The 27,079-nt window shown below is 42.9% G+C and overlaps 1 protein-coding gene and 1 pseudogene across 2 annotated transcripts in view; both read right to left on the bottom strand.

Annotated features, from left to right (window-relative positions):
* Nucleotides 1–9,662: 9,662 nt before the first annotated feature.
* The window catches only part of Golga5 (golgin A5), a 31,811-nt gene continuing 14,394 nt past the window's right edge, over nucleotides 9,663–27,079 (bottom strand). For both annotated transcript variants that reach the window (XM_050151532.1, XM_050151533.1), the window contains exons 7-13: nucleotides 25,799–25,969; nucleotides 18,940–19,068; nucleotides 17,584–17,682; nucleotides 15,788–16,013; nucleotides 13,938–14,043; nucleotides 11,370–11,433; nucleotides 9,663–10,083 (exon numbers count right to left, since the gene is read on the bottom strand). In XM_050151532.1, the coding sequence (XP_050007489.1) occupies nucleotides 10,003–10,083; nucleotides 11,370–11,433; nucleotides 13,938–14,043; nucleotides 15,788–16,013; nucleotides 17,584–17,682; nucleotides 18,940–19,068; nucleotides 25,799–25,969 (876 nt within the window). In that variant the 3' untranslated portion in view covers nucleotides 9,663–10,002. The remainder of the gene's footprint in view (nucleotides 10,084–11,369; nucleotides 11,434–13,937; nucleotides 14,044–15,787; nucleotides 16,014–17,583; nucleotides 17,683–18,939; nucleotides 19,069–25,798; nucleotides 25,970–27,079) is intronic.
* Nucleotides 19,083–25,785, bottom strand: LOC126507265 (protein DEK-like; annotated as a pseudogene).

Below are 27,079 nucleotides of genomic sequence, written 5' to 3'. Positions count from 1 at the left end.
AAAAAAAAAAAAAAAAAAAAAGGAAGAAAGAAAGGAAAAGAAAACTTCATGGATCCTGCCTCCGTTCCCTTCAGTGCTCCGATTACAGGTGCATGTGTGGCCATACTCAGCTTTTTATATGGGTGCTGTGAGTTCAAATTTGGGTCCTCGTGCTTGTACAGCAGACATTTCTACCCACTAAGCCACTCCCCAGAGCCCAGACATCATCTGTATTGCATGATCAAACAGCCTCACTGTTGTCTGTGCCTCTTGAACTCATGCGCTGTCCTGGAATTTCCTTTGGGACATTCCTCCTCCAAATGTTGATTCTGTATCATGGGTCCCCAGAGCTTGTCGCCAGGCAGTGTGGTTAAAACAGTGAGCTCTGGGTTCAGTGGGAGACCCTGTCTCCCCTCCCCAAAAAGGAGTAGAATGGTAAAAGGCACCCACATTGACCTCTGGCCTCTATACATGCACACACCAGTGAGCATACGCATGTGCACAAGCATGTGAGCGTGCATGCACACACACACACACACACACACACACAGTTTTGTCTTCACCTGGATAGATAGCCACAGTGGGTAGCTATTGTTTTTACTTAGCCTTCATCTTGCCTTCCTTGTTTTTTAGGTCCTGCTGGGAATGGAATGCAGGATAGCACACGCGCCATTCAAATGCTCTGCCACCAAGCTACACCTCTGACTGTCACTGAGACAGGAAAAATTCACAAACCTGCCACAGCTACCATCCCTGCTGAACACTGTAGCAATCCCGGTTCTTCCTAAATCAACAGAGTTGTCACTAGGGAATGGGGGGAGGGGCAGCACTGAGGGGCACTGGCTGCTGCTTGAAATTTTACAATGAGCATCCATTTGTGTATTGTGTATTGGTGTATTGTGTGATTAGAAATACAACTAAAAATGGAAATTGTGGGCTGGGGTGGAGCTGTGTGGTGAAACTCCGCAGGAGAGGGCGGGGGAGAGAACTGTGTCTGTAACATAACTTGCCCTACAGCTTTTCTTCTCATGCTTCTAGGCCTTTCTACAGATATGCATGCACAGGCAAAGAAAAAAGCCTGGGAGGAAACAAACAGGCCAAAACGTTGCCTGACTGAAGTGAGTGAGTGGGCCTGTGAAGGAGTGACGGAAGTCTTTGAACTTGTGTCTTCCACAATCAAGGGATGCTACTCAAACAATCAGGGTGAGGAACCCACAGGTCTAATTTCATGGCTGAAAATACAGCAAATAAATGCTCTACCTACTTTGGGAAGGCCATTTCCTGCCTGGGTGGTTGGTGTCTGTTCCTAGAGTCCAGAGACATGGATCAGACCTAAGCGGGACACACCTGCTTCCTCTCACCCTGCCGGGGGGCCATCACTCCTCATCAGAGTGCACCTGGCTCTGCCCCAGGACTGTGTGTCATTTGAAAGAAATATGGCAGCTTGCCGCTGGGGACTAAAAGCTACGGGAAGGTTCTAGCCAAAGATGTGCAGTTGAAGGCCACATGCCAGACAGATTTTAGGGACTGCTTGTAAGGAAGTCGTCCAAAGCCATGGCCATGAGAAAACAGGATACATGTGACCCTGACAGCGAGTAGACGGAGGACCTTGGTGGCTGTCCAAGGCTGTCTGCAGGTCTGTACATTTATGGAATTCAGGGAGAGTATCTGTCCAAGCCACCTGTGGTCACAGTGAACTGAGCACAACTCTTGCCATCAGCCATGGGCGGCATCACCTTAAGCAAGGACAGAGCTTCTGGGGGGGATGAGGTCCGTGTTGGGTGGGCAGGGGAAAGTCAGTAGCAAAGGGTTCTTGTCCAAAGCCGAGGGCTAGCAGTGCCTAAGAACTATTATCATCAACTAGAGGGCAGGTCCCTCAGTGGTCTCTCAGCAAAGAGCACTACCCAGTGGGATACTTAGGTGCTCCTGAGAGTGGCCTTACCAAGGTCCCCTCAAGGGTTGTGCTTGTCCCACAGGGCGGTGATAACTGGTTGACAGTGGGGCAGACCATTGTACTTCCTGTCTCCTCCCAGTTGAGAACAAACCAAGCAACAAAACTGACGCCGAGTGGGCTTCACCACTTCAAAAACACCCTTTATAACAGTGCTGTTCTCTCCATTTCAATAAATGAGAGCATTGAGGGCTGGAGAGGTGGTGTCTCGCCGGACTCTGCAGCCTGTGCCCACCAGCCAGACAGTTGTGCCTGCCCTTAGCTTCTGGTCTTTTTGTCACTCAAATAGTCCTGGTTTTGAAAAAAAAAATTTTTTTCCTACAAACCTGTCTTGAACTCTCTAAAAAAAAAAAAAAAAAAAAAGAAACCCCAAACCAACTTTCATTGCATTTATTTACATTTATTTATCAGTGGGGAAGGCATGTGTGTGTCATAGCTTGTGTGTGGAGGTCAGAGGACAGCTTTTGGGAGCCAGTTCTCCCTTCCACCATATGGGTCCTGAGGATCGAACTCAGGGCGGCAGGCTTGGTGGCAAGCTTCTTCATCTGCTGGGCTATCTCACTGGTCCATGCCTTGAGTTCTGAAAAGCGTCTTGAGCTACGCTAGATTCTGGGTACAACTGTAAGGAGAGAAGAATCTGAAGGCTGGAGTTCAGCTGCAGCAATGGAGCCTTGGTCCGGTGCTAAGAGGCTCCTGTGCAGTGGGCCCGCATCACCAGAAGGGATGCTATTAGTGTTCGTTTGCTACCGTAGCTGATTACTGCAAATTTAATGACTTAAAACAATATAATTTACCCTACAGTTCTGGGGGTCGGAGGTCTGAACCGGGTTTCGTCGGGCTAAAGGTCGGGGCAGGACTGTTTCTTTTGGAGAGTCGAGGGGTGAATCCATCCCATGTATTTTCCAGTCTCTGAATTGCCTGTGTTCCTTGACTCCTGGCCCCTCCCTCCACATTCAAAGCCAGCCCTATGCTGCTCTGTCTTCTGCGTTCACCATCAGGCATATTCCAGCTCTTTCGCTTCTCTCTTCTGCCCTTAGGATCCTGGGACTCAAGGGAAGTTTGCTAGTTCAGGTTAATCCTATTTTATAGTTTCTCAGTCATACCCGAAACATCTCTTTTTAACACTGGTTACAGAAATTAACACAATGTGGATGTCTTGGGGAGGGGACGGAAACATTATTCTGGGTGCTGTTGACTCCTAACCTGGGGTTTGTTTGCTTGCTTGCTTGCTTGGTTTTTCCTTCTTGGGTGGGTGGAGCCTTAGCTTTGATGTAACCGAGAAAGTAGCAGCTAAATCATCAAGCTGGGGTGTGCCAGGGAGCAGAGGGGATGTCTGGGTGAAGAGCAAGCAGGGCACATTGCTGGATTTGTTAGTTATTGATAGATTTGTCACAGTAAAAACCTGGGGCCTTCATTCGGGCTTCCCCGTCACCCCCCACCCCACCCCTGTGCATCTTCCCCTAGGAGGAGTGGCACGTGTGTGCTCACTGATATTTCAACATCAAAGCAGGTCAGGTGTCACGCCCAGGCTCAGGGGCACAGGAAGCCAGGCTTTCCCACAGGCAAAGGCAGCAAATGGCTGGCACGCATAGACCGCTACAGTGGGGAAATAAGTGGAGCGGTGGCTGAAGCCGGAGACAGTGGGGCCAGACCCCATCCGCCTTGAAAGGCCAGCTCTTTCTTAAGCTAATGGCCAGTTAGTGAGGGAGGTGCTGGGTCTCTGCCTTGTCAGTGGAACCCCCTGACATTGTCACCCCCCCCCCCATGGAATCTTATCACAATGCTGTTATGTACTGCAGGTATTTCTAGGCTTCCTGTATAAAGGCAATACAATAATTGTGCCCCCTCTGTGTGTGTGTGTGGGGGGTGAATGAGGCAAGGACATTGAATCCAGTGTGGATGGAGTTACAGGCAGTTGTGAGCCGCCTCACATGGGTCTGAGAATTGAACTCAGGTTCTCCACATCATGCACGCTCTTAACCGCTGAGCCAGCTCTCCAGTCCTGCTTTGATACTCTAAATTCTTACGGCTCTCCCTCTTGGGAACACCCACGTACCTGTCTATTTTATTTCTTTTCATTGCTGTGGCTTTAGAACCCAGAGAAGCCGTGTGAATCTGAACAGTGATGAGGAGTTAACCTTGAACACGGAGATTAAGATTAAGAAGGGGGGGACTTTTGATTTCCTGGATTTAGTATTATCTTAATGCAAGACTCCTCCCTGCATGGTCATGTACTGGGGGCTTGACTGCAAGCTGCTAAGATTTTGGGAAGTGATTAGGTCCTGGGGACCTTGACCTAATAGACTGATCTCTTGATGGATTCAAAATATAGGGGTGCTGCAATGGAGAAGGTGGGGTCTTGGGGGCCACAGGCCGCCCTGTCTCTGCCCTATCCCCTGTATATTCCCGCTCCACTGTGCTCCGTTCCTCCCCACCATGCACTGACCCTTCTCAAACTGTGACCCCAAATAAATCCCCCCCCCAAGTTGCTTGTGCAGCTTTTCTGTCACACCGATGAAAAGTCAGTACATTTAGTCTTTCTGGTTAACACACGTGGGCAGAGATAAAGGTGTAGCTGTCTTCACCTCAGCCAACCAATCACCACCCTGGGAATGCTCACACTGGGCAACTGTAATCTCCAGGCCCCAGACAAACACGGATTGCTGAAGGTTCTCTCTGTTCAGAGGACAAGGGATCACTATGCAGACATGAAAAGAGGTTTTGAATCCTAAGTCCTTCCCTTGGCCCACAGTCTCTTGGCCTGGTTCTGCATGTTCCTTCCCCCCCCCCCCCCCCCCCCCCCCGCTCCAGTTCTGCCCTGGCCACACTGGCTCCTTGTGGTTCTGAGCATACTGTGTGCGTCCATCCAGATGTTTTGCCCACTGACCCTCCAGCGGAGAAAGGCCACCCCATATCCTTCTTTCCCCAGCTACCACAAAAGCGCCACCTCCCTGCTGTTCACTTCATACCCATGGCCCACTTTCCTCTACTCGGTGACGTAACTCTAAATGACAGTTACAGTTTGCCTTCCCTGCTTATCTGTAAAATCCCTGATGGCAGAGACATCTGAGAAATGGCTGGGACACAAAACATTCATAAATTCAAATTATAGCCTTACTACCATTTAAAATAAAATTATTCCAGATCTTTTTTGCTTTTAAAAATACAAACAAGACCATGATGGGTTCACCCACTGAAACAGTCTACCTGAGCTAATGGGAGCTCACCAACTTCAGCCGGACAAGGAAGGAACCAGCATAGGTCCAAACTAGTTCCTCTGAATGTAGGTGACAGTTGCATGGCTGGGGCAGACTGCGGGGCCCCTGGCAGTGGCACCAGGATTTATACCTACTGCTTGTACTGGCTATTAGGAAAGTTATTCTCTTTGGATGGACACCTTGCTCAATCTAGATATAGTAGGGAGGACATTGGACCTTCCCCAAAGCAATGTGCCTCATCCTCTCTGAGGAGTGGATGGGGGGTGGGGTGGAGAGATAGGTAGAGGGAATGGGAGGAGGAGAGGGAGAGAGAACTGGGATTGGCATGTAAAATGAAAAAGGTAGTTCATTTTCTCTTTAAAAAAGGAAAATAAAATAAATTAAAAAAAATACAAACAAGCATCAAACAAAAACATGGAGTCTGATTTGTGGCGGCACACTACTCCTGAGCAAGGGGCCTGCCTGGAGTGTGGCTGATGCTGTGGGATAATGCTTTGTACACTGTAAAGAGTTGTCATTCATATTGGTTTAATAAAAAATAAATAACAGTATCCAGGCAGGAAGTATAGGCAGGGCAATCAGACTGGGAGAATTCTTGGGAGAAGAAAGGCAAAGACACAGACGCAAGCCAGATGCAGAGGAAGCAAGATGAGAAGGCCTTAATGAGAAAAGGTACTAAGCCACATGGCTAAACATAGATAAGAATTATGTTTTAACTTAAGTTGTAAAAGGTAGTAATAAGCCTGAGCAATAGCTCAGTTTTTAATTAATACAAGCCTCTGTGTGTTTATTTGGGACTGAATGGCTGCAGGTCCAGGCAAGACAGAAACTTGTCTATAGTTTGATATGCCCCATGTCACGCCATTGAAGAAAACTGGTTTCCCCATTCCTACAGCTATCAAGGAACTGAGAGGACTTGGGGGATTGAGAATATAATCAAAATATATTATATGGAAGAGATTGAATTTTTTTAAATCTATTTATTTATTATGTATATAGTATTCTAGGGATTCTGCCTGCATGTATCCCTGCAGGCCAGAAGAGGGTACCAGATCTCATTACAGATGGTTGTGAGGGACTGAACTCAGGACCTTTGGAAGAACAGGCAGTGCTCTTAACCACTGAGCCATCTCTCTAGCCCAAGAGATTGAGTTTTTGAACAATGTTAAGATTGTTAAAGGCCAGGACATTTGAAGTCAGACCAGCTGCATTTTGCCTTGTGATATGGCCATAAACCTATTGGGATGAAGGGCAGAGTATAGCCTGGACAAGAAATGCCCCCGATAGACTCACACATGTGAACACTTGGTCCTAGTGCTATTTAGGAAGGTCATAGGTACTGGAAGTTCAACACTATGGATGAGACTGAGGGTTTGTAACCTTACTCTATTTCCTGCTCTCTTCTATCTGTGTGTGATTAAGATGTGACCTCTCGGGTTCATGCTCCTGGTGCCACACTCTCACCGTATTTATGAACATCTAGACTTCTAGCGCTTTGGATCCAAATTCCCAAATAAACTTGCTGTGGGACAATGGTTTTACCCTGTAAAGATGTGTTTCTTATACTTGTTTAATAAAATGCTGACTGGCTAGTAGCCAGGCAGGAAGTATGGAGGGGGCGACCAGGCAGGAAGTAGAGGCCGGCCTAGGAGAATAGAATTCTGGGAAGAGGATTCAGTTTGCAGTCATAACCCAGCCGCAGAGGAAGTAAGATGAGAGCCATGTGGCTAACACAGACAAGAATTATGGACTAATATAAGAAGCCTGAGCTAGCGGACCAATCAGTTTATAACTAATGCAGACCTCTGTGTGTTTCTTTGGGACTGAATGGCTACAGGACTGGATGAGACAGAAACCTCGGGCAACATAAACTCTTCCTTCTGATCATATATATTTTACCGGATTACATATATCCTGAAAGGAATACCTGGAAAGGTCACTCTGACTTGTGGTTTGAGAGGTACCATCCTTCATGAAGAGAAGGCATGGCAGGGGCCATGCAGCCATGAGCTACTTGCTCTACATCCTAGCAGGTTAGGAAGACAGAGAAGTGGGGCTAGACTGTAGCCCAAGGCCTACCCCTAATGGCAGACTTCTGCCAGCCAGGTCTGACCTCTACAGTGCCCCCTGCTGGGGACCAAGAGCTATGGAGGAGTTTACATACAAACCTTAACAGAAGTAGCTATCCATGGCAGGCCAGGCTGGTTTTGAGGGTTCTGCTATACAGCTCTGTAGTTACACTGGCTGCTAGCCACCAGTGCAATTCGCCTTTCTCCTCAGAGAGATCATTCCTTAGTGCTAAGAGACTGAAGTGGAGAAAGATCCAATGTTTCTCCATCAGGTTTCTCAAGGCCAATCATAGCCTCAAGAATCTTGGGCCATTGGTCCTTGACTCTCAGGCATCACCAGATCCTTCCTTTGTACCCACACTGAGGTCCACTCCACAGCTTCCAGCACTAAGTTGCCCCTGGCAACAGGAGACTGGAGCCCAGTGAGGTCTAAGAAGTGTGCCCTACCCCACAGGTAAGCTGGGCAAATGGCTGGACTCTGGGCCCTTCACATTCTACTCCCCAATGAGAGATCAGTCTCTGCCATGTGTTTAAAGTTCTTTCCTTGGAGCCGGGTGGTGGTGGCACATGCCCTTGATCCCAGCATGCAGGAGGCAGGCGGATGTCTGTGAGTTTGAGGCCAGCCTGGTCTACGAAGCAAGTTCCAAGACAGTTACACAGAAAAAACCCTGTTTCCAAAAAACAAATCAAACCTAACAAAAGTCTTTCCTTGAAAAAATTTGTTAAGTGGCAGTAGAAATAGTGGTTTTCATAAAGGCCAATGTCTAGAAAGGGAAATTTTGTTTTTTGACAGGGTTTCTCTGTGAAACAGTCCTGGCTTTCCTGGAACTCACTACGTAGAGCAGGCTGGCCTTGAACTCACTGAGTTCACCTGCTTTCTGCGTCCCAAATGCTGGGATTAAAGGTGTGTACCACCATCACTCAACAATTCGAAAGGGAATTTTTAAAATCATCTTGTTTCTCAACTGACACCTATCAATAATACAAAGCAGTCCGAGAACTCTGTACATGTCTGGAATCCCTTTGAGTACATGCACTGGACCTAGAAAGACTCCACTGACCTTGCCTTACTGCGAGCCCTCTAATGAGGTCAGTTTCGCATTCCCTTGCCCAGTTTATGAGTGGTCAAGGGTAACGAGTCTGTAACTCAATTAAAGACAAGTGATGGCAGAGCCACAGTCCCGGAAACACTTAGTCAAACACCGCCAAAGCCAAGAATGTGCAGAGTGGACAAAAGACTCACAGATGTCACAACAAAAGCCTGGAGGACACAAAGACGGGAAGTCCGGCAACACAACCAGCGAGCATGTGCTGTTTTCCATTTTAAGGGTGGAACCTGGTTTTAATCATTTTCCAGAAATGTTTCCAAATTAGGCGGAAAAAAATCTTAAAATCCATTAACAAGGTTGAATTTTCCCCTTCCGTGTCGGAGATAGACCTGACTCCACAGTTCAGACTGTGATGCATCATCCCCAGTAAGGCTCCTGCTATCCATCTCCAAGATTCAGTGCCAAATTCTATGCCAAGTCCCTGTTTATATGATGTGAAACACCTGCCCTTTTCATTTTTGCCACACTGAAAACAAAAGCCCAATCATACCTAATGTGACCTCAAAAACTTGATTTGAGGGCAAGAAACAGGAAAGAAGCATTCTATAATGTGCAAGGGTCTAGGGCTTTCTGCTCCCTGCAGGCCAGTTCTAGTCACGGCAATGGTGTCACCAAGGTTCTCAGCTGGCACCAAGTGAACCATGTGTATTAAGTACATAAAAGAGACCACCAGGACCAGGGTGACAAAGCACATGTGACTCTAGACAAAGATGAAGAGGAAAGACAATTCAAAGATTATGCTGGTCACACGGAAAATGTCCCCTTTCAAAGGTTAACTACAGTGTCCAGCTATAGTGTTGGTAAACAGACATCTTGCACATCTCTAAGCAGGGGCTACAACACCCATGAACTGACTCTGAGATCAATGCTGGGGAAAGCAAGACAACACAGAGGCAGAGAGGAGCACAGCACGGAACCACTGCTGTCACTCAGCGACCGGGGCTGTGACTTCCAGCCCCACTCATTACTAACCATTGGAGAGGTCTTCTTTAAACAAGGATAAAAATCATTATTTAAAAGAAAAATGCACAGTGAAATTTATTTATGTATTTAAAAAGAGTTATACCAATCAGGAATCTAAAATGTAAAAATTAAATATTTGCAGTTAAATATATGAAAATATAGGGGCTGGACAGATGGCTCAGAGGTTGGGAGAACTGACTGCTCTTCCAGAGGTCCTGAGTTCAATTCCCAGCAACCACATGGTGGCTCACAGCCATCTGTACTGAGATCTGGTGCCCTCTTCTGGCCAGCAGGCATAGAGACAGACAGAACACTGTATACATAATAAATAAATAAATAAATGTTAAAAAAAGAAAATATAAAGCACACTAAGTTATTAAAAAGAAATCTTTTTATTTTTCTTAAATATAATTAGTTTCCCTGATTATAACCCATAATCAGTGTCACCTAAAATATAGAAATGTCTCTACAGAACAACCACCCCAGGTCTCTCTCTCTCCATATCTAGGGCAATTGTTCTCAGAAAAAGCAGAGCTGAATTTGTCAAATTACTGTCTGCATTTAGAGACTCTCATGAAAATAAGGGAGAGTCAGACACCAGAGTAATAACTTAAAATTAAGAGCTTTCCACCATGAAACCATCTTGTGCACTATTCCGAGCAGTCTCAGGTGTTGGTCTTCCTGCAGATTCCAGCTCTGGACAATGGCTCAGCTCACCTGCCATACGGTTGGTCATGGTGCATTTCTGGTGAGTAAGTCAGCAGGACAATCATGACCCAGAGATGAAGCAAAGCCTAGAGGGAGGAAAAACAACTCATGTGTCAGTCAGTCTCTGTCTAAGGACCATGCCTTGTCTTTGTACCCCTCTAGGACAGAGTCTGAAACACAGCAGGGGCTCGGTACATGTTTACTGGCTGATCAAAGGAGCCAATGAGCTCAGGAACAGAGAGCTGCAGACTTCAGATCTCTAGTTAAGAGGAGAGGCCCGAACACCAAACACTTGTGACTCGCATGATTCTGTGCAGAGCTGGGAAAGCACTGTGAGGCAGACAGGTGTTGGCTGGCAAGTCCTGGTGAGAAAGTTAATGACTGGTGATCTGAGACAGTTTAGCCAGCTTTGGTGAAGAGATGAATCAGTGGCAGAGGTTGATTTGTGACAAATTCTGGCTCCCTCGGGACAGTATGAATGACATGAGGTTCCATTAGTTGGGATGTGTAAATTCCGTAGGCAGCACACACAGCATCTAATGCCGACTGGTACCCACAACACTCACGGTGGCAGGTGCCTGGACAGGCGGCCCCTGTGCGGTGCACTCTGAATCCTTTCTGACGTCCTTCCTGTTTTTCTTCCTCCTCACCCATCCATCTTTCCTAAACCTTTTTATTTGAGGAATAACTCTTCCCTTTAGTGGATCACATAGAAATTTCTTTTCAAAGTAGGCCCTTAAGTCAGCCTAACCTCTTAGAGATGCCCCACTTAGCACAGTGAGTGGCTTGTCAGCACAGCACACATGAACCAGAACCCAACTACTGCAGCTGGTTCTGTGCAACTAAACAGCCCAGAAGGAAACAAATCAGCCTTGAGATCCTTCTAGAAAAATAAAGTAAAACACATGAAAATAATCAAAGCAACTTTAGAGTGTTAAGATAAAAATGAAATCAGTTGTTTTTACTGTATTTTTGTTGTCATTAGACAGGCTTAAAAATGGAGGTGACAAACTACATTACAGCTAACTTTATCTTCAGAAAAAGCCTCTGAGCAATTTATGTTCTCAATATAATAAATGGCTAACTTAAAAGTTCAATTATCAAAAATGAGTTCTATTTTCTTTCAAAGTTAATTAGTAAAATATGAATAAGATTAGCAGCCAAAACAACAGACAGAAATCAAGTGTACATTACTTTTTCTTTTTTTTTGGTTTTTCGAGACAGGGTTTCTCTGTCCTGGAACTAGCTCTGTAGACCAGGCTGGTCTCGAACTCACAGAGATCCGCCTACCTCTGCCTCCCGAGTGCTGGGATTAAAGGTGTGCACCACCATCGCCCGGCTGTACATTACTTTTTCAAATAAATTTACTCACCATATAGATAATTACAAACACTCGTGCTATGGGGTATCTTCGGAGAAAAATTCCCAGGCGGATACTGTACAAACAGGTAAGAAAAAAGGAATTATACTCAAAGCAAATCTTCTTGAGTTGACATCCTTTTGTGTGTGTTTGTTTTATTTCGAAACAGGGTTTCTCTGTGTAACATCCATGGCTGTCCTGGAACCTGCTTTGTAGACTAGGCTGGCCTCAAACTCACAGAGATTCACCTGCCTTTGCCTCCCGAGTGTTGAGATTAAAGACATGTATTGCCACTGCCTGGCTAATATCCAATGCCTTTGTTTGTTTATTTGGTTTTGTTTTTGCTTCTGTTTTTTTGAGACAGCTTTCCACTAGTAGCCCTGACTGTCCTGGAACTTGCTTTGTTGGCTGGTCTGGCCTCAAACTCACAGAAGTCCACTTGCCTCTGCCTCCCAAGTTCTGGAATTAAAGATGTGTACCACCGCCACCCACTCTAGACCATGTCTTTTAAAAATCACTCATTCACACTATTCCTGTGACTACCACAGAGGAATTTTTTATTGTAGACTCACATGATCACATAAAATGATGACACAGGAAGGGCAAACAAATACTTCAATTGTTATTTGAAGTTAGCTATTAAAACTTGAGTACAAGCATTTATTTGGGAATGTTTACCTAAAAACTTCTGCATAGATACATTTTCCCAAGAGGACTAAACCATAAGAGGGCCAGGTGTGGTGGTAAGCACCTTTAATCTCAGTACCAGCAGGCAGATCTCTGTGAGTTTGAAGCCAGCCTGGACTACACCTACAAAGTGAGACCCTGTTTCAAACAAACGAAACAGAAAAAACAAACTCAGGCAGAGGCGTGCACGAATGTGGCAGAAGCAGTGTGACATCCACCCTCTCTGCTCACAGCTCTTAGCAGGCTGCTCCTTTCTTTCCTCTTACTGTCACTAGCGCTCACACACAGGGAAGTTTTCCACAGGTGCTTTATTCAGACAGTGACTAAAGTCCTGTGGCTTCAGAACTGTCTCTGTCTCTCTTTTTGAGACAAGGTTTCCCTGTACAGCTCTGGGTGTCCTGGAACTCACTCTGTAAACCATGCTGACCTTGAACTCACAGAGACCTGCCTGCCTCTGCCTCTAGTTAAAGGCAGCTATTATTCATTTATTTATTTATAAACACCACAGCTTAGAGGACCAAAGAGATGACTCAGCAGTTAAGAACACTGGATGCTCTTCCAGAGGTCCTGAGTTCAATTAACAGCAACCACATAGTGGCTCACAACCATCTGTAATGAGATCTGCCACCCTCTTCTGGCCTATAGGTGTACATGCAGATATAGCATTCATGCATATAAAATAAATCTAAAAAATATTAAAAATAAATATTCTTTCAAAAATAGTTATACAATTAAAAAACAAAACAAAACAGCTCTATTCTGATTCAGAAAGGCTAAGAAAACATTACTCTTATCATACAAGCCATTAAGACCAAGTCTAACTATAAACACTCAGAGGAAAATTGGCATATTAGAGGGTTTTTTAGATATGAAATTCATCAAGGTTCTAGGTAAACTGTTAAAATATTTTCTTTATAAAGTGGATGCTTGTGCTGGGCAGTGGTGGTGCACACCTTTAATCCCAGTACTCGGGAGCCAGAGGCTGAAGGAGCTCTCTGAGTTTGAGGTCAGCCTGTTCTACATAGCTCTACAGGACTGGCTTCATAGCTACTAAAAACCAAAAAAAAAAAAAAAAAAAAAAAAAGGAGAGAAAAAAAAGAAAAGTGGATGCTTGAAAGCATAAAAAGTCTGTATGTAAATACATAACATAAATTCTAAATATTACTTATGGGCATACATAAAACAAGTTATATCGTACACTGTTCAGCTCTATAGTGAGCATCTTCAAACCCACGATGAAGAACTGAATGAGACACCACAAAGACACTTTTTCAGTGAGCTGTTCTGAGGAAGTCTCAATATATGGTCCAAGCTGATCTTGATCTCACGAGCTCAAATGATCCTATCTGTCTCCTTAGTGCTGGGACTGGTTTCAGTGAGTGATGACAGCTTCAGCCATGCATGGTGGCGCACTGGGAGGCAGAGACAGATGGATCTCTGAGTTCGAGGCCAGCCTGGTCTACAGAGTGAGTTCCAGGACAGCCAGGATTACAGAGAAACCCTGTCTTGAAGAATTAAAAAAAAAAGAGAGAGAAAGGAAGGAAGGGAGGGGGGGAAGGAGCGGGTAAGGAAGGAAGGAAGGAAGAGAGAGAGAGAGAGAGAGAGAGAGAGAGAGAGAGAGAGAGAGAAAGAAGTGAATCTACCTAGTGTTCTTGGTAGAGTTTGTTGGAAGAGGACGGCCAGGACTGAAAATGTTCAACAATGCTTAGGCACTGGCCGACTGCCTAAGACAACTTCACAGCTTGGGAGTATCACAAAGGAATAAGGGAACCGCTACTTTAAATACTAGGGCCAAAATAAATATTAGGCCAAAGGGCTCAGGGTGGCTGTACTACCTGGAAGACATTATTAAAATAGTTGAGGCCGTCACTCATCCTGAGTGGCAGTGCTTACCTAAACTGGTCAATGGAACTAGCAGCTTTGCGAACTTTTCCATACATTCCTGCCAGATTAGTTTCTGTGTCATTAAAAAGAACAGGAACATTTCGCAGGCGTGTCCCTGTTTAAATAAGAGAACAGATTAACATACTGATAGCAAAATTGACTTTCTAAGAAAACTAGGGTTGAAAATGTATCATATCGTAAGAGGAAGAATTTCTCAAGGCCAACTTTCTAAGCACTGCTCTTAGAGTAAAAGAAATTATAACACAGATCAACTACAGAAAATGCTTCAATTTCCACAAAATTTTACTAGACACTAAAAAGTTCACAATATCTGGTGCTTGCAAGAAACAACATTCCTGGGCCTTGACTTTGAGAGAGGTCAGTGGTTCTGGACACCAAGAACGCTGGCTCCTAGATGGGCACTCCAGCTCCACCCCACTCCGACCATCCAACTATCTCTTTCTTCTGGATCACTAAGGACACCAACTCATGTACCAACTATGATTTCAGTCTCTTTCTCTCCATTGCCAACTCCTTCTCTTGGTGTCTTCCCATTCTGGTATATAACAATTCCGCCCTTCCATCCATTCAAGCCCAAATCCCTCACTCTTTTTTTTTTTTTTTGCAAGCTTTTCAGTAAACTCTACCAGCTCACTTTTCAAATAAATTCTCATATTCCCTCCATCCCCCACCAATCCCACTCTGAACAAAACTACCATCCCTTACATGGATTAATGTAAGGACACCATGGCCTCTCTTCCTGCTCTTAGCCCTCTGAAATTTAAGATTTGGGATGGGGTGTGGTCTCTTGTATGTCACCACTGAACCACATCACCATGCCAGGTCTGAGTCGTCCAGACATCATAATACAGAACAAATAGGATCCCTACCTTACTTAGAGTGAAGTCTTTATGCAGGTCTATGCAGCCTTCTCCAAGTTCTGTGAATTCACCTTACACTACTCTCAGCCTCACTCCTTCCTGGTCCTGAATCATCAAGGACACATGCCCTCGGTGCTTTTGCATCTATTTTTCCGGTTACTTGGAACATTTCCTCCAGGCCTCCTTGCAGTTCACATTCTCATCATTTGGAACTTTTTTTGTTTGTTTTGTTTTTGTTTTTTTTTTTCAAGACAGGGTTTCTCTGTAGTTTTGGAGCCTGTCCTGGAACTAGCTCTTGTAGACCAGGCTGGCCTCGAACTCACAAAGATCCACCTGCCTCTGCCTCCTGAGTGCTGGGATTAAAGGTGTGTGCCACCACCACCGGCTCCACTCGGAACTTTAATAACGTGTCACTTTTCAACTGGATTTTTCACTGGCCACCCTACTTACATTACAACTGATCCTCATACATGGCATCCTCTTTACATTTTTTAATTTTTAAAGGAGTGTTAAAGTCAAAGAACTGAGAAATTTGCTCTATGACTGCATATGGGTTTCATGAAGTCATGAGATTAAAATTCTGATATTGGTGCTGACGTACAAAATCTTCAGATTTTGTTATTATTAAAGTGCATGGACAAACATGCAAATTAATACAGACTTCAACACTAATAGCCATTTAATAAGGGATCATGAAAACACATTTCTTTTAAATGTCCTGAAATTTCTAAGCTACGGAATTACTGCCTTGCTTGTCAAATGTCTTATTATTCCAACATGCTTCCCAATCCAAGGCCCTATTTCTCCAAGTCTGACAGCTGTGAGGCATAAGTCCAGATACATCTTTCTAAGGGTTATACTAACAGCCCAGGGACCAGGTCTCACACCAGGAAAAGAATAATCACAAATCCTTGTAAAAATGGTCTTTCTGTAATTCTTCAAAATTATGTTTTGTTGCCATGTTCTTTCCAGTGTTACCTTCACCACTGTCAATTCCAGACATGTTAATGGAGGATCCACTGCTGGGCCCAGTGGAGGCAGAGTGCACCTGCTGCTCCAGGCGCTCTAGCTGGAAGACTAAGGAGTTCTTTTCTGTGCTGAGGTTCTCTATCATGGTCTGCTTCTGGATGACTGTCTCTGTCAGCTGATGGAGTCGGCTTTCTAGCTCCGACTGGCTGCTGTTGCTTAAAGTTTTGTTGGTAAGCTGCAGGGGAAAGTGTTCACTTAATCAGTTCATGGGCTTGATCAATGGTACATGGTATAGAAAGGACAAAAGGACATGAACTGGGTCTTCAAATCTCTACAGTGATAGAGATTTCTCACTGGCTAGAAGTGATTTTTGAACTACATCAGTAGGTCGCACACTAGCAATTAAAGAATGTAACAGAGAATGTAATATTTCCTAGAATGTATATAACACATGGTATATATGTATTATTATGTTAACTTCTTTGTTATTAAGAGACAGAGTCTCCTTTTGTAGCTCTGAACTCACTACATAGCCCAGGTTGGCCTCAAACTCATGACCATCCTGCCTCAGTCTCAGAATACTGAGGTTATAGGTAGGTAACACCAAGCTGAGCTTCTCTTCTGGTGTTGCAGGATGAATGCAAATGTAACATGAAGACACACTGTAAACTGCATTTCTTACTGCAGCTGACATGGTCAAGTTTACAAGCCACAGTTCAAACTTCTTAAGTGGGATTCCAAATCCACAGTTCAATAGTGTGGCACCCTGAAAATGAGGTCTATGATCCTCTCGCCAAACAACTTTGGACAGAACAGAGCGTTTCCATCACCAGACACAACCCACTTTTAAAAGTTTGCTTTTGCCTTTTCCTGGGTTTCCTGGAAGTGGAGTTTCAGGGATATACAGAGCAGATTTAGCTAAGCTGCCACATCATTCTATACATTTTTATCTTTTTGTTTTTATTTTATTTCATGTGTATTGGTGTTGTGCCCACATGCACGTCTGCATACCGTATTCATGCCTAATGGTCATGAGGGCCAGAAGAGGGTACTGGATTCCCTGGAACTAGAATTACAGATGACTGCTGAGCCACCACGTAGATGCCCTGAATTTGGGAGACTGAGGTAGAAGGACTACAGCGCATTCACGATCAGCCAGGACAAAACAGCAAGACTTAAATATTTGTCTTAAAATAGATAGGTAGGTAGGTAGTAGGTAGGTAGGTAGATAGATAGATAGATAGACAGACAGACAGACAGATAATAAAATAAAGGGGGAGCCAATTTCCCCAATGCTGTGCAAAAGCCAGCTGCACGGGCTGCTTGCTCTAACCTGAATGCTGAGCCCCTATCTTGGGAGTGAGTGGGACACATCCTAGTTACCTGTTAGCTACTCACTAACTCATCTAACCCTCTGGAAAAGGTCTGTTCAAGTCTTTTGCCCTTATGGTGGCTGTTTGCTTCCCAGAGCTGGGCCATGTATGACTTTATAGATATCCTACTAATTATATACTACTAATTATATACTACAAAGATTAGTCAATTTTTTGTTAGGAAAAAGAAACCACATGATAATCAGCATGCTCAAACTGAGATCAGAAGTCATGCAGTTTTGGAGATAAGTCCAGCCTCAGATGAAGGGGCTACTTCTACAGAAGAAAGCCATAGTGTATTGCAAATGAAGACTCAAGGGTGTTAAGATGAAAAGTCTACAGCAGCTCAAACCCTCACATAAAATCCTGAAGGACATGGGATGAGAAGGCCTTACTGAAGCAACTCAGGTCACGCACTTCCCTCATTCCTACCTGGTTCCTTAGTTTTTGAATTTCTTCCTCTCGATCTTTAATTCTGCTTTGCAGGGTGTTCTTTGTTCTATACAGATCTTCTTCCATGTAATGGAATTCCTAGCGTAAGGCATGAATAAATCAATGAGCATGCTCCATGCCATCTCCAGAGCCCAAACCCCACACTGACTCATACTGAGCACTCATTCCATGCCACAACCACACAGAATGGACCAGGCATGGATTTGGATGGGTTGATGAAAACAGGTCAGCATGATGCTGTGAACACTGCCTCTGAAATACATGCTAACAGGATAAATCATCAGAAAATACAAGCTATTCTTACCTTACAGCAGTGAGAAAGACTGCACCATCATTTGTGAATGTAAGATTTATTACAGAATATTACTATTGATCATGACAACAAACTGAAGAAGATATTTGCTATCTATGATAAAGACTGATGCTGTCAGTAATTTAATGTTCATAAATTATTTTTTAAAATATGAAATAAGGGCTGGTGAATACAAGGCTGACAACCCAGTAAAGATTTACTAGGAGTGTTACAAGAATTCTTCCATGTTCTAGTCTTTACAAATTCAAGGCTAAACTTACTTAATAAGGTACACATTCAATCCTAAAATTAAATACTTTACATCTGGGATCTCTGACGAGTAGCCCGCAGCTATGGTCAGCTTATGCTCCTCTACTTCACCCTTTACAAATGGCATTTGAGAGGGTGCAGAGAAACATCTGCCACAATAAATCAAATGCATGAAACTGCTAATCTTTAATACACAGCAGCTCTTTGAATAAACTGAAATGCAATTCTGAAAGGACAACTAATCTTACAATTACATTACCTAAGACAGCCTGCAACACACATGCCTTGCAGGTCTTTGCTTGGTTTTTCTCTTAACTGTTACTTTTAAGATTATTCCCATAATAAGTTCTAAAGAAAAATTCATGCCAGGCAGTGGTGGTGCATGCCTTTAATCCTAGCACTTGAGAGCAGAGGCAGGAGACCCTCCCTAATAAAAACAAAACAAAACAACAACAACAAAAAAGAAGGCTTGGTAGGTAATGGTGCTTACAATTCAAGCCTGACAACCTGAGTTCAATACCTAGAACCCATGCAAATGTGGAAGGGGAAAACCAACCCCACAAGTTGTCCTTTGACTTCCACAAGCAAGCAGTGGCACACAGATGGCATGTATGTGCCTATAATGACACATCATGCATATAAACAATAATAATATCCATAAAAAAACCTAAAGTAGGTGGGATGGAAAAGCAAAAGGAACTGGCAAGCTCCTACCTACCCTAATACTTGAGCCTGTGCTATCACCTCTCCTGGGAAGAGGTCCCTCTCCTTACCTGTTTCATCCGGTCCAGCTCCATCTCCAGCTCTTGTTTAGAGGCTTTCTGCCTAGCTATCTGGTCTTGCAGATCTTGTAACTGTTCTCTTGTTGATTCTGCTTCACTAACCTGCTGAGCCTCCACATCCTAAGAAGAATCATGCACACAAAAGCAAAAATTAACAGTTCTGTTCAACATAAACTGTACAACAATCACATGTTGTAGGCAGGGCTCTGCAGCTCCCAAAGGGAATCAAATCAGCTATCTTCACTATGCAGTTTGGCTAGGAGTGAGGGAATGACCAGGATGCCACAGCCGTCTGGCCCACAAATCATCTAGCGTATTAGTACCCAGTAGTTTGCTAGGCAATGCTTTCATTTAAAAGCGAACACTTCCAGAGAGCTGAAGTATGATGCTAAAAGAGACTTCACTACATTAGTTTGTAGAACTTTAAGACAATTCTGAAGCCATTTCTGACAATTCTGAGCCCTCTCAGATCCCCCCTGGGAACCAAGGACCTAACAAATTGCCCACACATGTACTGAAATGTTGGGAACTTTCCATCATCTCCCTGAGTCCTTGTGAATGTTCTCCAAATAGAACTCAGTTATTGAATAGGGGCAAGATAACCCTTAGGTGTTGACTCAGTTACTGATGTTTTGACTTAGGCCCTGGGAAAGGGGCAAAGTGACCCTCAGATGTTTTCCCTTACCTCATCTGATCTGGCAACCACTCTCCAGCCAATTACTGGTAATAGCCCTTTTGAATAAGCTAATCATAATAGTTAAAGAACAACCCCCAGCCACCCCCTTCCTTCTGTGGCTTTTTCCTTTAAAAAATAGCCTGTACCAGCCATTCAGGGTCTTTCTAGCTTCCCGAATACTGAATGACCCTATCATGACAGAATTAATAAAATCCTCATGCTTTTACATCAGCTGTGGTGTGAGAGATGGTCTCTTGGGGCGACTCCTCCTCGGTGATTGGACTTTAGAGTCCAACAAGTTTCACTGTAAGTAGTGTGTGCACCATTAATCAGCACACAGAGAATAACTACTGACTTCCAGCTTTACTTCGGCTACCCAATTGCATATCTCCCCATATTTCTTACTCTCATTTTTTCAAATTCAAAAGGAAACCAAGAGTGCTGGTACAGCACTCTGGAGGCAGAGACAGGGTTTCTCTGTGTAACAACTCTGGCTGTCCTGGAACTCACTTTACAGTCCTGGCTGGCCTCGAACTCAGAGATCCACCTACCTCTGCCTCCTAAGTGCTGGGATTAAAGGTGTGCACTACTGTCACCCAGCTGTATACCTATTTTTAGTTAAAAAAATATTGTGATGCTTTTGAATGGTGGTAGGTATGCCCGTCACCATGTGTATCTATCTGTAAGTAAGAGGACAAGGTGGAGTCAGGTCTTTCCTTCCATTTTTTACAACACATTTAAAACATCAATTTATTCTTTATTGCCAAGATTTATAACAAATTATTTAAAAGTAAAGGCCAATTTTTAGTCCCCATTTAGTTACTTGTTCCATTTCACTCTACGCATACTAAAGTCAAATATGTGAAAATACCTGTTAATGCTCAACATTACTTTAATATATCTGATTTATGATAAAAATTATATATTTTTTATTTTTTTGAGACAGGGTTTCTCTGTAGCTTTGGAGCCTGTCCTGGAACTAGCTCTTGTAGACCAGGCTGGTCTCCAAGTCACAAAGATCCGCCTGCCTCTGCCTCCTGAGTGCTGGGACTAAAGGCGTGCGCCACCACTACCCAGCTGATGCAAAAATTATTAACACTCAGTTAGTACATCAATTATCACTCTGTCAAGCGGCTTATTTTTATAATTCAGAAATAGGTAATTAGGACAGTCAAAGATGAAATTTAAATTCAGGGGCAGACCATTTTACTTGATTGATCAAAATTTAAAATCAAACAGCCTTCATTCTATAATACTTCAAAGAAATTTAATGTATGTTTTTTGAGAAATACCTACATTGCCAATATTACAATCTGATATTTTTAATCAGAGATATCTACACTGACCGTACACCATCTTCTAGCATTACATCTGATACTTTTAATCATAATTATTATAATGGTCAAAGAAGTTTAGTTACTAGTTACTATCAACTTACTTATACATAAGCCAAGTGTGCTTACCCTTTCCACCCTCTCCCAGTTTTTGAAACTTTGATGTGTTGATTTTGGTTTATACTCAATATTAAATTCCTATGACGGCAGTCCTGATCCATCCACAGAAGAAGAAAGATGTGACTGCCCTGTTGAATGAGGTACTGAGCCACACGGCTAACACAGCTAAGAATAATGGGATATACAAATTATAAGAGTTAATAAGAAACCTGAGATAATGGGCCAATCAGTTTATAACTAATGTAGAACTCTGTGTGATTTCTTTGGGACTTAATGACTGAGGGATTCAGGCAAGACAAAGAAAACATCAGACAACAAATGGTGCCCAACGTGTGGACAACTGCATCCACAAAAGCCTGACAGAAGTTAATTCTAGATAGAAAAGAATAGAGTTAAGCATGGCTTATTGATAGCAGCATTTTCTCATGTGGGCTCTGCTTGCTAGAGGCAAGTGCTTTCATTTAAAAGAGGCTTTCTGACTCAGCTTTAGCTGAAAAACCTTGCAGCTCTTTAAAGAGGTCCTGCCACGAAACACTTAAATGGTGTTGATGAAAAGCTGACCGCATGCTTTCTGTTGGTGGCAGGGACCTTGAAATGCCATAGGGTTGTGGCAATAAACACATAGTACCTCAGCCATGAGGCTAGAATCTCAGAAAGCTAAGGAATAGGCTGGATCTAGCCATCAAATCCACAGCTTTAATCCTACCCATATTGCTTAGCAAATTAAAGACTCATGTGGTCATAAAAAGATAAATATACAGTAAAGATAGATTCAAAGACAAAAAAAACTCTAAATGGTTTACAGTGTGTTTAAAAATATATGCAGGCTTAGGAGAGAAAAGAAAAAGGTTAAAGTCCTTTAAAAAAAAAAAGAGAGTAGTTGGGTGTGGTGGCACACACCTTTAATCCCAACGCTTGGAAGACAGAGGCAGGCAGACCTGTGGGTGAGTTCAAGGCATGGCAGCACTCACCTTTAATCCCAACGCTTGGGAGGCAGAGGCAGACAGATCTCTGAATTCAAGGTGTGGTAGCACACACCTTTAATAATAGCACTCAGGAGGCAGAGGCAGCCAGATCTCTGTGAGTTCAAGGACAGCCTGGTCTAGAGAGTAAATTCCAGGACAAAGATACACCGAGAAATTCTGTCTCAAAAAGTCAAAAATTAAAATTAAAAATAAAAGAAATAGAGGTTAAAAATAAAGCCACATAAAGATGAAAAAAACACACAGAGAGTCTGGATACTGTACGTTATTATGTTCTCTTTGAACTGTTTGAATGCCAAGGAAGGAACAACAAATGCTAAAAGATATTTGTTTATAAAAATAAAGATATTTGTTTATAAATGCTGTTGAATTAATCCAAGATAACTATTTTGAAAATACCTTGACTTCAAAATTGAAGTCAAAAGCTATGTTACTTTGGAGAAGAGGTTTTGCTTTTGTTTTCACGGAAAATGAGAGGCTGTGGATTCATTCTGAGGTAAGAAAAATCAGGTTTGATCAAGGAAGACACCTGAGAAATCTCCAGTAGGAACAGATGGCCCAGATGTCTGAGTTCTATATCCAGAACAGATTCAAGACTGCTGCCTGAGATCAAGATTCACAGTATACTCCAATCAGGACTTGATCATAATTCTAAATTTTCTATAGGTCCCCATAAGATTATCAATGCCCCCAACCAGCAGGAAGTAGCCTGGAAAACTACACCCACATCCCCCCAAAATGGATTATGGATATTTTCCTTTGTTTAAAAGAAAAGAGGGGGAAGTGGTGTGTGAGAGAATGGTCTGTATTCTATCAATTATGTTTTAAATAAATGCTGATTGGCCAGTAGCCAGGCAAGAAGTATAGGCGGGACAACCAGACAGGAAGTAGAGGTGGGTCAAGGAGAACAGGAGAATTCTGGGAAGGAGGAAGCCCATCCTCTGCAGTCCTTGCCCAGCCACAGAAGAAGCAAGATGTGACTGCCTCGTGAAAAAGGTACTGAGCCATGTGGCTAACACAGACAAGAATAATGGGTTAATATAAGTTATAAGAGTTAATAAGAAGCCTGAGCTAATGGGCCAATCAGTTTGTAACTAAAAATTAAAAAAAATTCTTTGACACTTAACATACCACAAGTTGATGACACTTTCAGAGCAAAGCAGAACTGGACAGTCCCCTTCAGTGCTTCCACCACTGAACTGACTGCTCCGTCATGCTACCTAATGAACACTGACGTTCTTTAGTTACAAGCGTAAAGACATCTACCTACATGGGCTTAAAAACTGATCTGCACAAAAGAAATTATATAAAACAAATTGGTTTTTTAAAAAATACAAAAGTAACATCTGTCACTTCTGTCATGCTGACAACTTGACATATATACACATGCAGAAAGTTCCAACTCGTTATCTGTGCTCTAATATGATGAACAAACTGCCACTATGTTTTCACTGACAGAAGGTGTATTCAAAATATTTCATATACTAATACTGCAATAGTCTGGAATTAGCTCTGTAGACCTGCCTCGGCCTCCCAAGTGCTGGGATTAAAGGCGTGCGCCACCACCGCTCAGCTCAATTTTTTAATTGTTCATCATCAGAACTATCTTCAGATTCAGATTCTTTTTTTTAATTTTTATATGTATTTATTTATTTATTGTGTATACAATATTCTGTCTGTGTGCACGTCTGCAGGCCAGAAGAGGGCACCAGACCTCTTTAAAGATGCTTGTGAGTCACCATGTGGTTGCCGGGAATTGAACTCAGGACCTTTGGAAGAGTAGGCAATGCTCTTAACCACTGAGCCATCTCTCCAGCCCTCAGATTCTTTTTGGAACTGGTTTGATTCTTCTTGGTGGCGCTGCTATCTGCCTTCTTAACATCAGCACTCTCTACAGATTTGTTACTTTGAGCAGCACCTTCCATTTTGCTTTTTCTTTTTTAGCTGTCTTTTTTGATGGTTGCTCCTCTTTACATTTTTTCTCTCCACCTTCTGAAGACTCTTCCTTATTTTTCTTCTCATCTTCGTCACTATCGGATTCATCTGACAGAATTTCAGGACATTTGGTTTGCTTTGACTTCCTTGTTGTTCCAAAACTGTTCCATTTCTTTTTACTACCTTTGCTTGAAGATTTTTTGGATTTTGGCAATGGTTTGCCAGAAGGCTTTGGATGCATTAAGAAATTCCAGATCCTCTTCACTAGTTTGCAGTTCATGCCTGACCTAAACCAAGAGCTGCACAGATGCTCTTTACCATGGTATTTCTAGACTTTTTGGGTACTGCCTTTTTTTAAACAGAAAGCCACTGAACTGACCTACATTCTTCTTTAATGAGGACACTGCCTGCTCTGTTGTAAAGCAGTTTGTGTAGATTTCTAAGTTCATCTGGTTTTTTTTTCTTACTCAGAAAGAAATGCATCCTTTCAATTTCACAAAGTTTCTGACCCTTCCTTTGTGCAACTGTAAATGGCTTTGTAAGGAAGATACTTATATTGTCATCAATCTTTCTACTTTCTTCTTTTCTCTCTTGCCTTCCACAATGAGACTCTCTTCTCTTTCTTTCTCCTTCTCCTCACCCTCCTCCCTGGGGCCCCACATTTTGGGCTCCTTCTTGGACACGCTGGGTCATCCTCTCCCTCCACAACAGAGAGCACTGCCACCCTAGGCAACTGGAGATCTCAGGTGCTGGGTGTACACGAGGAGGCCACTCCGGAGTGAGAAAGTGTGAGGGCAGAGGTTCTTGCTCCGGCTTCTCAGAATCAACAAGACTTTCAAAATGGCCATTCGGGAAGCAGAATGGGAATGCCTTTCCTTCCATTTCTACGTAAATTTTGGGGACTGAACGCTGGTATCAAGGTTGCACAGCCTTTATATGCTGAGCCAGCTCTACTAACAGCTTCTTATTTCACTAGCCTACTACAGATTTTGCAAATTTCTTGCGCAGGAAAGAAGGTGGATCAGTGTCATTTATGATACTGGCATGAAATGTTAAAAACAAGTCATTTTTATATTCTTACCCCAAAAGCATCAAACAGACATGAATAAATTTAGCTTCTACACAATTTCTAACTAGATGTGATTGAATTCTTTGGAATTCATATTTATTTACAAATTTAAGTGATTCCACTTTAAAAAAAAAGACTAGAATGTTCATTACCCTGCATTAATCTCCTATCACCAGAGCCCTCCTATGATATTTGTGTCAAATTCATGTAGAATAAATGGCCTAATTTATTGTTTTGTGTTAGGGGAATTGGACTGAGGACTCCCACATGCTAGGCAAGCAAACTATTACTGACTCATAATCCCAGATTGTTACTTTTAGATTAAACACAGCACTTATTAGACTATGCATAAAACTATATAATTAGTTTCTGAGTACATGCTACTATCAGGAAACATTTCGGTTTGATAGAAAACCCCGAACTAATCTGTTTTTAAGTGGCAGAATTTAAGATCCATACATTTAAAGACTCTTGTCTGTTTTCTGGTACAGTTCAGGCTTTTATGTACAGGGCAGCATGTGGTAAGTACTTTACCTGTGTTTGTTACCCCTTAGAGTTACAATTACTCAACAGACAGGACACTGTAGATACAGATTTACATGGTAGTTAACATTCTAGCAGAACAAAACACATTGTTTCAATATGCCAGTTCCCCTTAATTCAGAAGCATAACCCCTCAAACTGATGTGGTTGGGGTAAATGGTTGTCTGGGATGCTAAGCAGTAAGTGTTACCTGCAATTCAGATCTCAGCTGATGTATCTGGCCCTTCAGCTTCTGGATCTCCTCCTTTTGCATCTCCTTCTCATGCCGAAGTTCTTCTAGCTCCATGCTGCCAGCAGTATTGCTATCTAGGCCTTCAAAACTGGAGCCTTCCTTTAAACTGTTTATCAATTTTTCTTTAGACTGTTGTAAAACAGAGAGTATAATTAAGCAAAAATGATATTCTCTTATTATTCTTTTTATGTGTATAACTGTTTTGCCTGCTAGTATGTCTGTGTACCACATGAAGGTCTGATGACCACAAAAGTCAGAAGAGGGCACCAGATCCTCTAGAACTAGTACAGACTGTTGTAAGCCACCACCTGGGCACTGGGAACTAACTCATCTCTTAGAGTAACAAATGTTCTTAACTTCTGAGTCATCTCTCCAGTTCCTAGCTTGTACTTTACTTCATTTCATATTATTCATTTTTTTGTGGTGCCAGAGAATGAGCTCGGGGCTGCACACATACTAAGCACACTTTTCAGTGAGCCTTATTCCCATCTAGCTTATACAGTGTCATCTCACCACACAGAAACAAAGCTACCAGACATTCATCCATAGAGGAAATCCACAAGTAATTAAAGCCACAGGGATAAAATTACAAGAAATCCTTACTGTATTGACCTTGGATCTTTTTATTTTGTTTTGTTTTGTTTTTTTGAGACAGAGTTTCTCTGTGTTATAGCTCTGGGTGTCCTGGAACTTCATTTTGTAGACCAGGCTGGCCTTGAACTCACCGAGATCCACCTGCCTGCCTCCCAAGTGCTGGGATTAAAGGCACATGCTTCCACTAGCTGTCTTGTCCTTGGATATTAGACCCCAAGATCTTGTTATGGTTACAAATGTTTCTAAGACTTTTCTATTATTTTCTTTTTATCCCAATCATACGCCACTCAAGTAATGCTTGGGTAGCATCTAAGATGCGCTTGGCACTGTAGTGAAGACCAAGTCCCCTTCTGGAAAGCGCCCTCTGCCTCACAAACTAAACAGGAAATTAAAAGCACCCAGTAGAAGAATACAATGAACTCAAGCAAGGGGAAATGGTCAGATTATTGCAGAGTTCTGAGGAGAGAAGGCTTCACTTGAAAGCCAACGTTTACACTGACATTAAAATGCGGCTGTTTTAAAACGTACAGAGAAAACCCCAAAGCACAGTGGTGTGAGGGAAAGCACTGTGTGAGGCGGCTCAGAGTTTGGGTCAATTTGTAATGGTTTCAGATGCCAGGCTAAACTTGTATTTATTTTTATTTA

Source organism: Alexandromys fortis, unplaced genomic scaffold (genome assembly GCF_014885135.2).
Source record: "Alexandromys fortis isolate MF-2015 unplaced genomic scaffold, M_Fortis_MF-2015_v1.1 scaffold_63, whole genome shotgun sequence".
NCBI classification, from domain to species: Eukaryota; Metazoa; Chordata; class Mammalia; order Rodentia; family Cricetidae; genus Alexandromys; species Alexandromys fortis.
The sequence above is the reverse complement of the archived record's forward strand: the minus strand, read 5'-3'. Positions and strand labels throughout refer to the sequence as shown.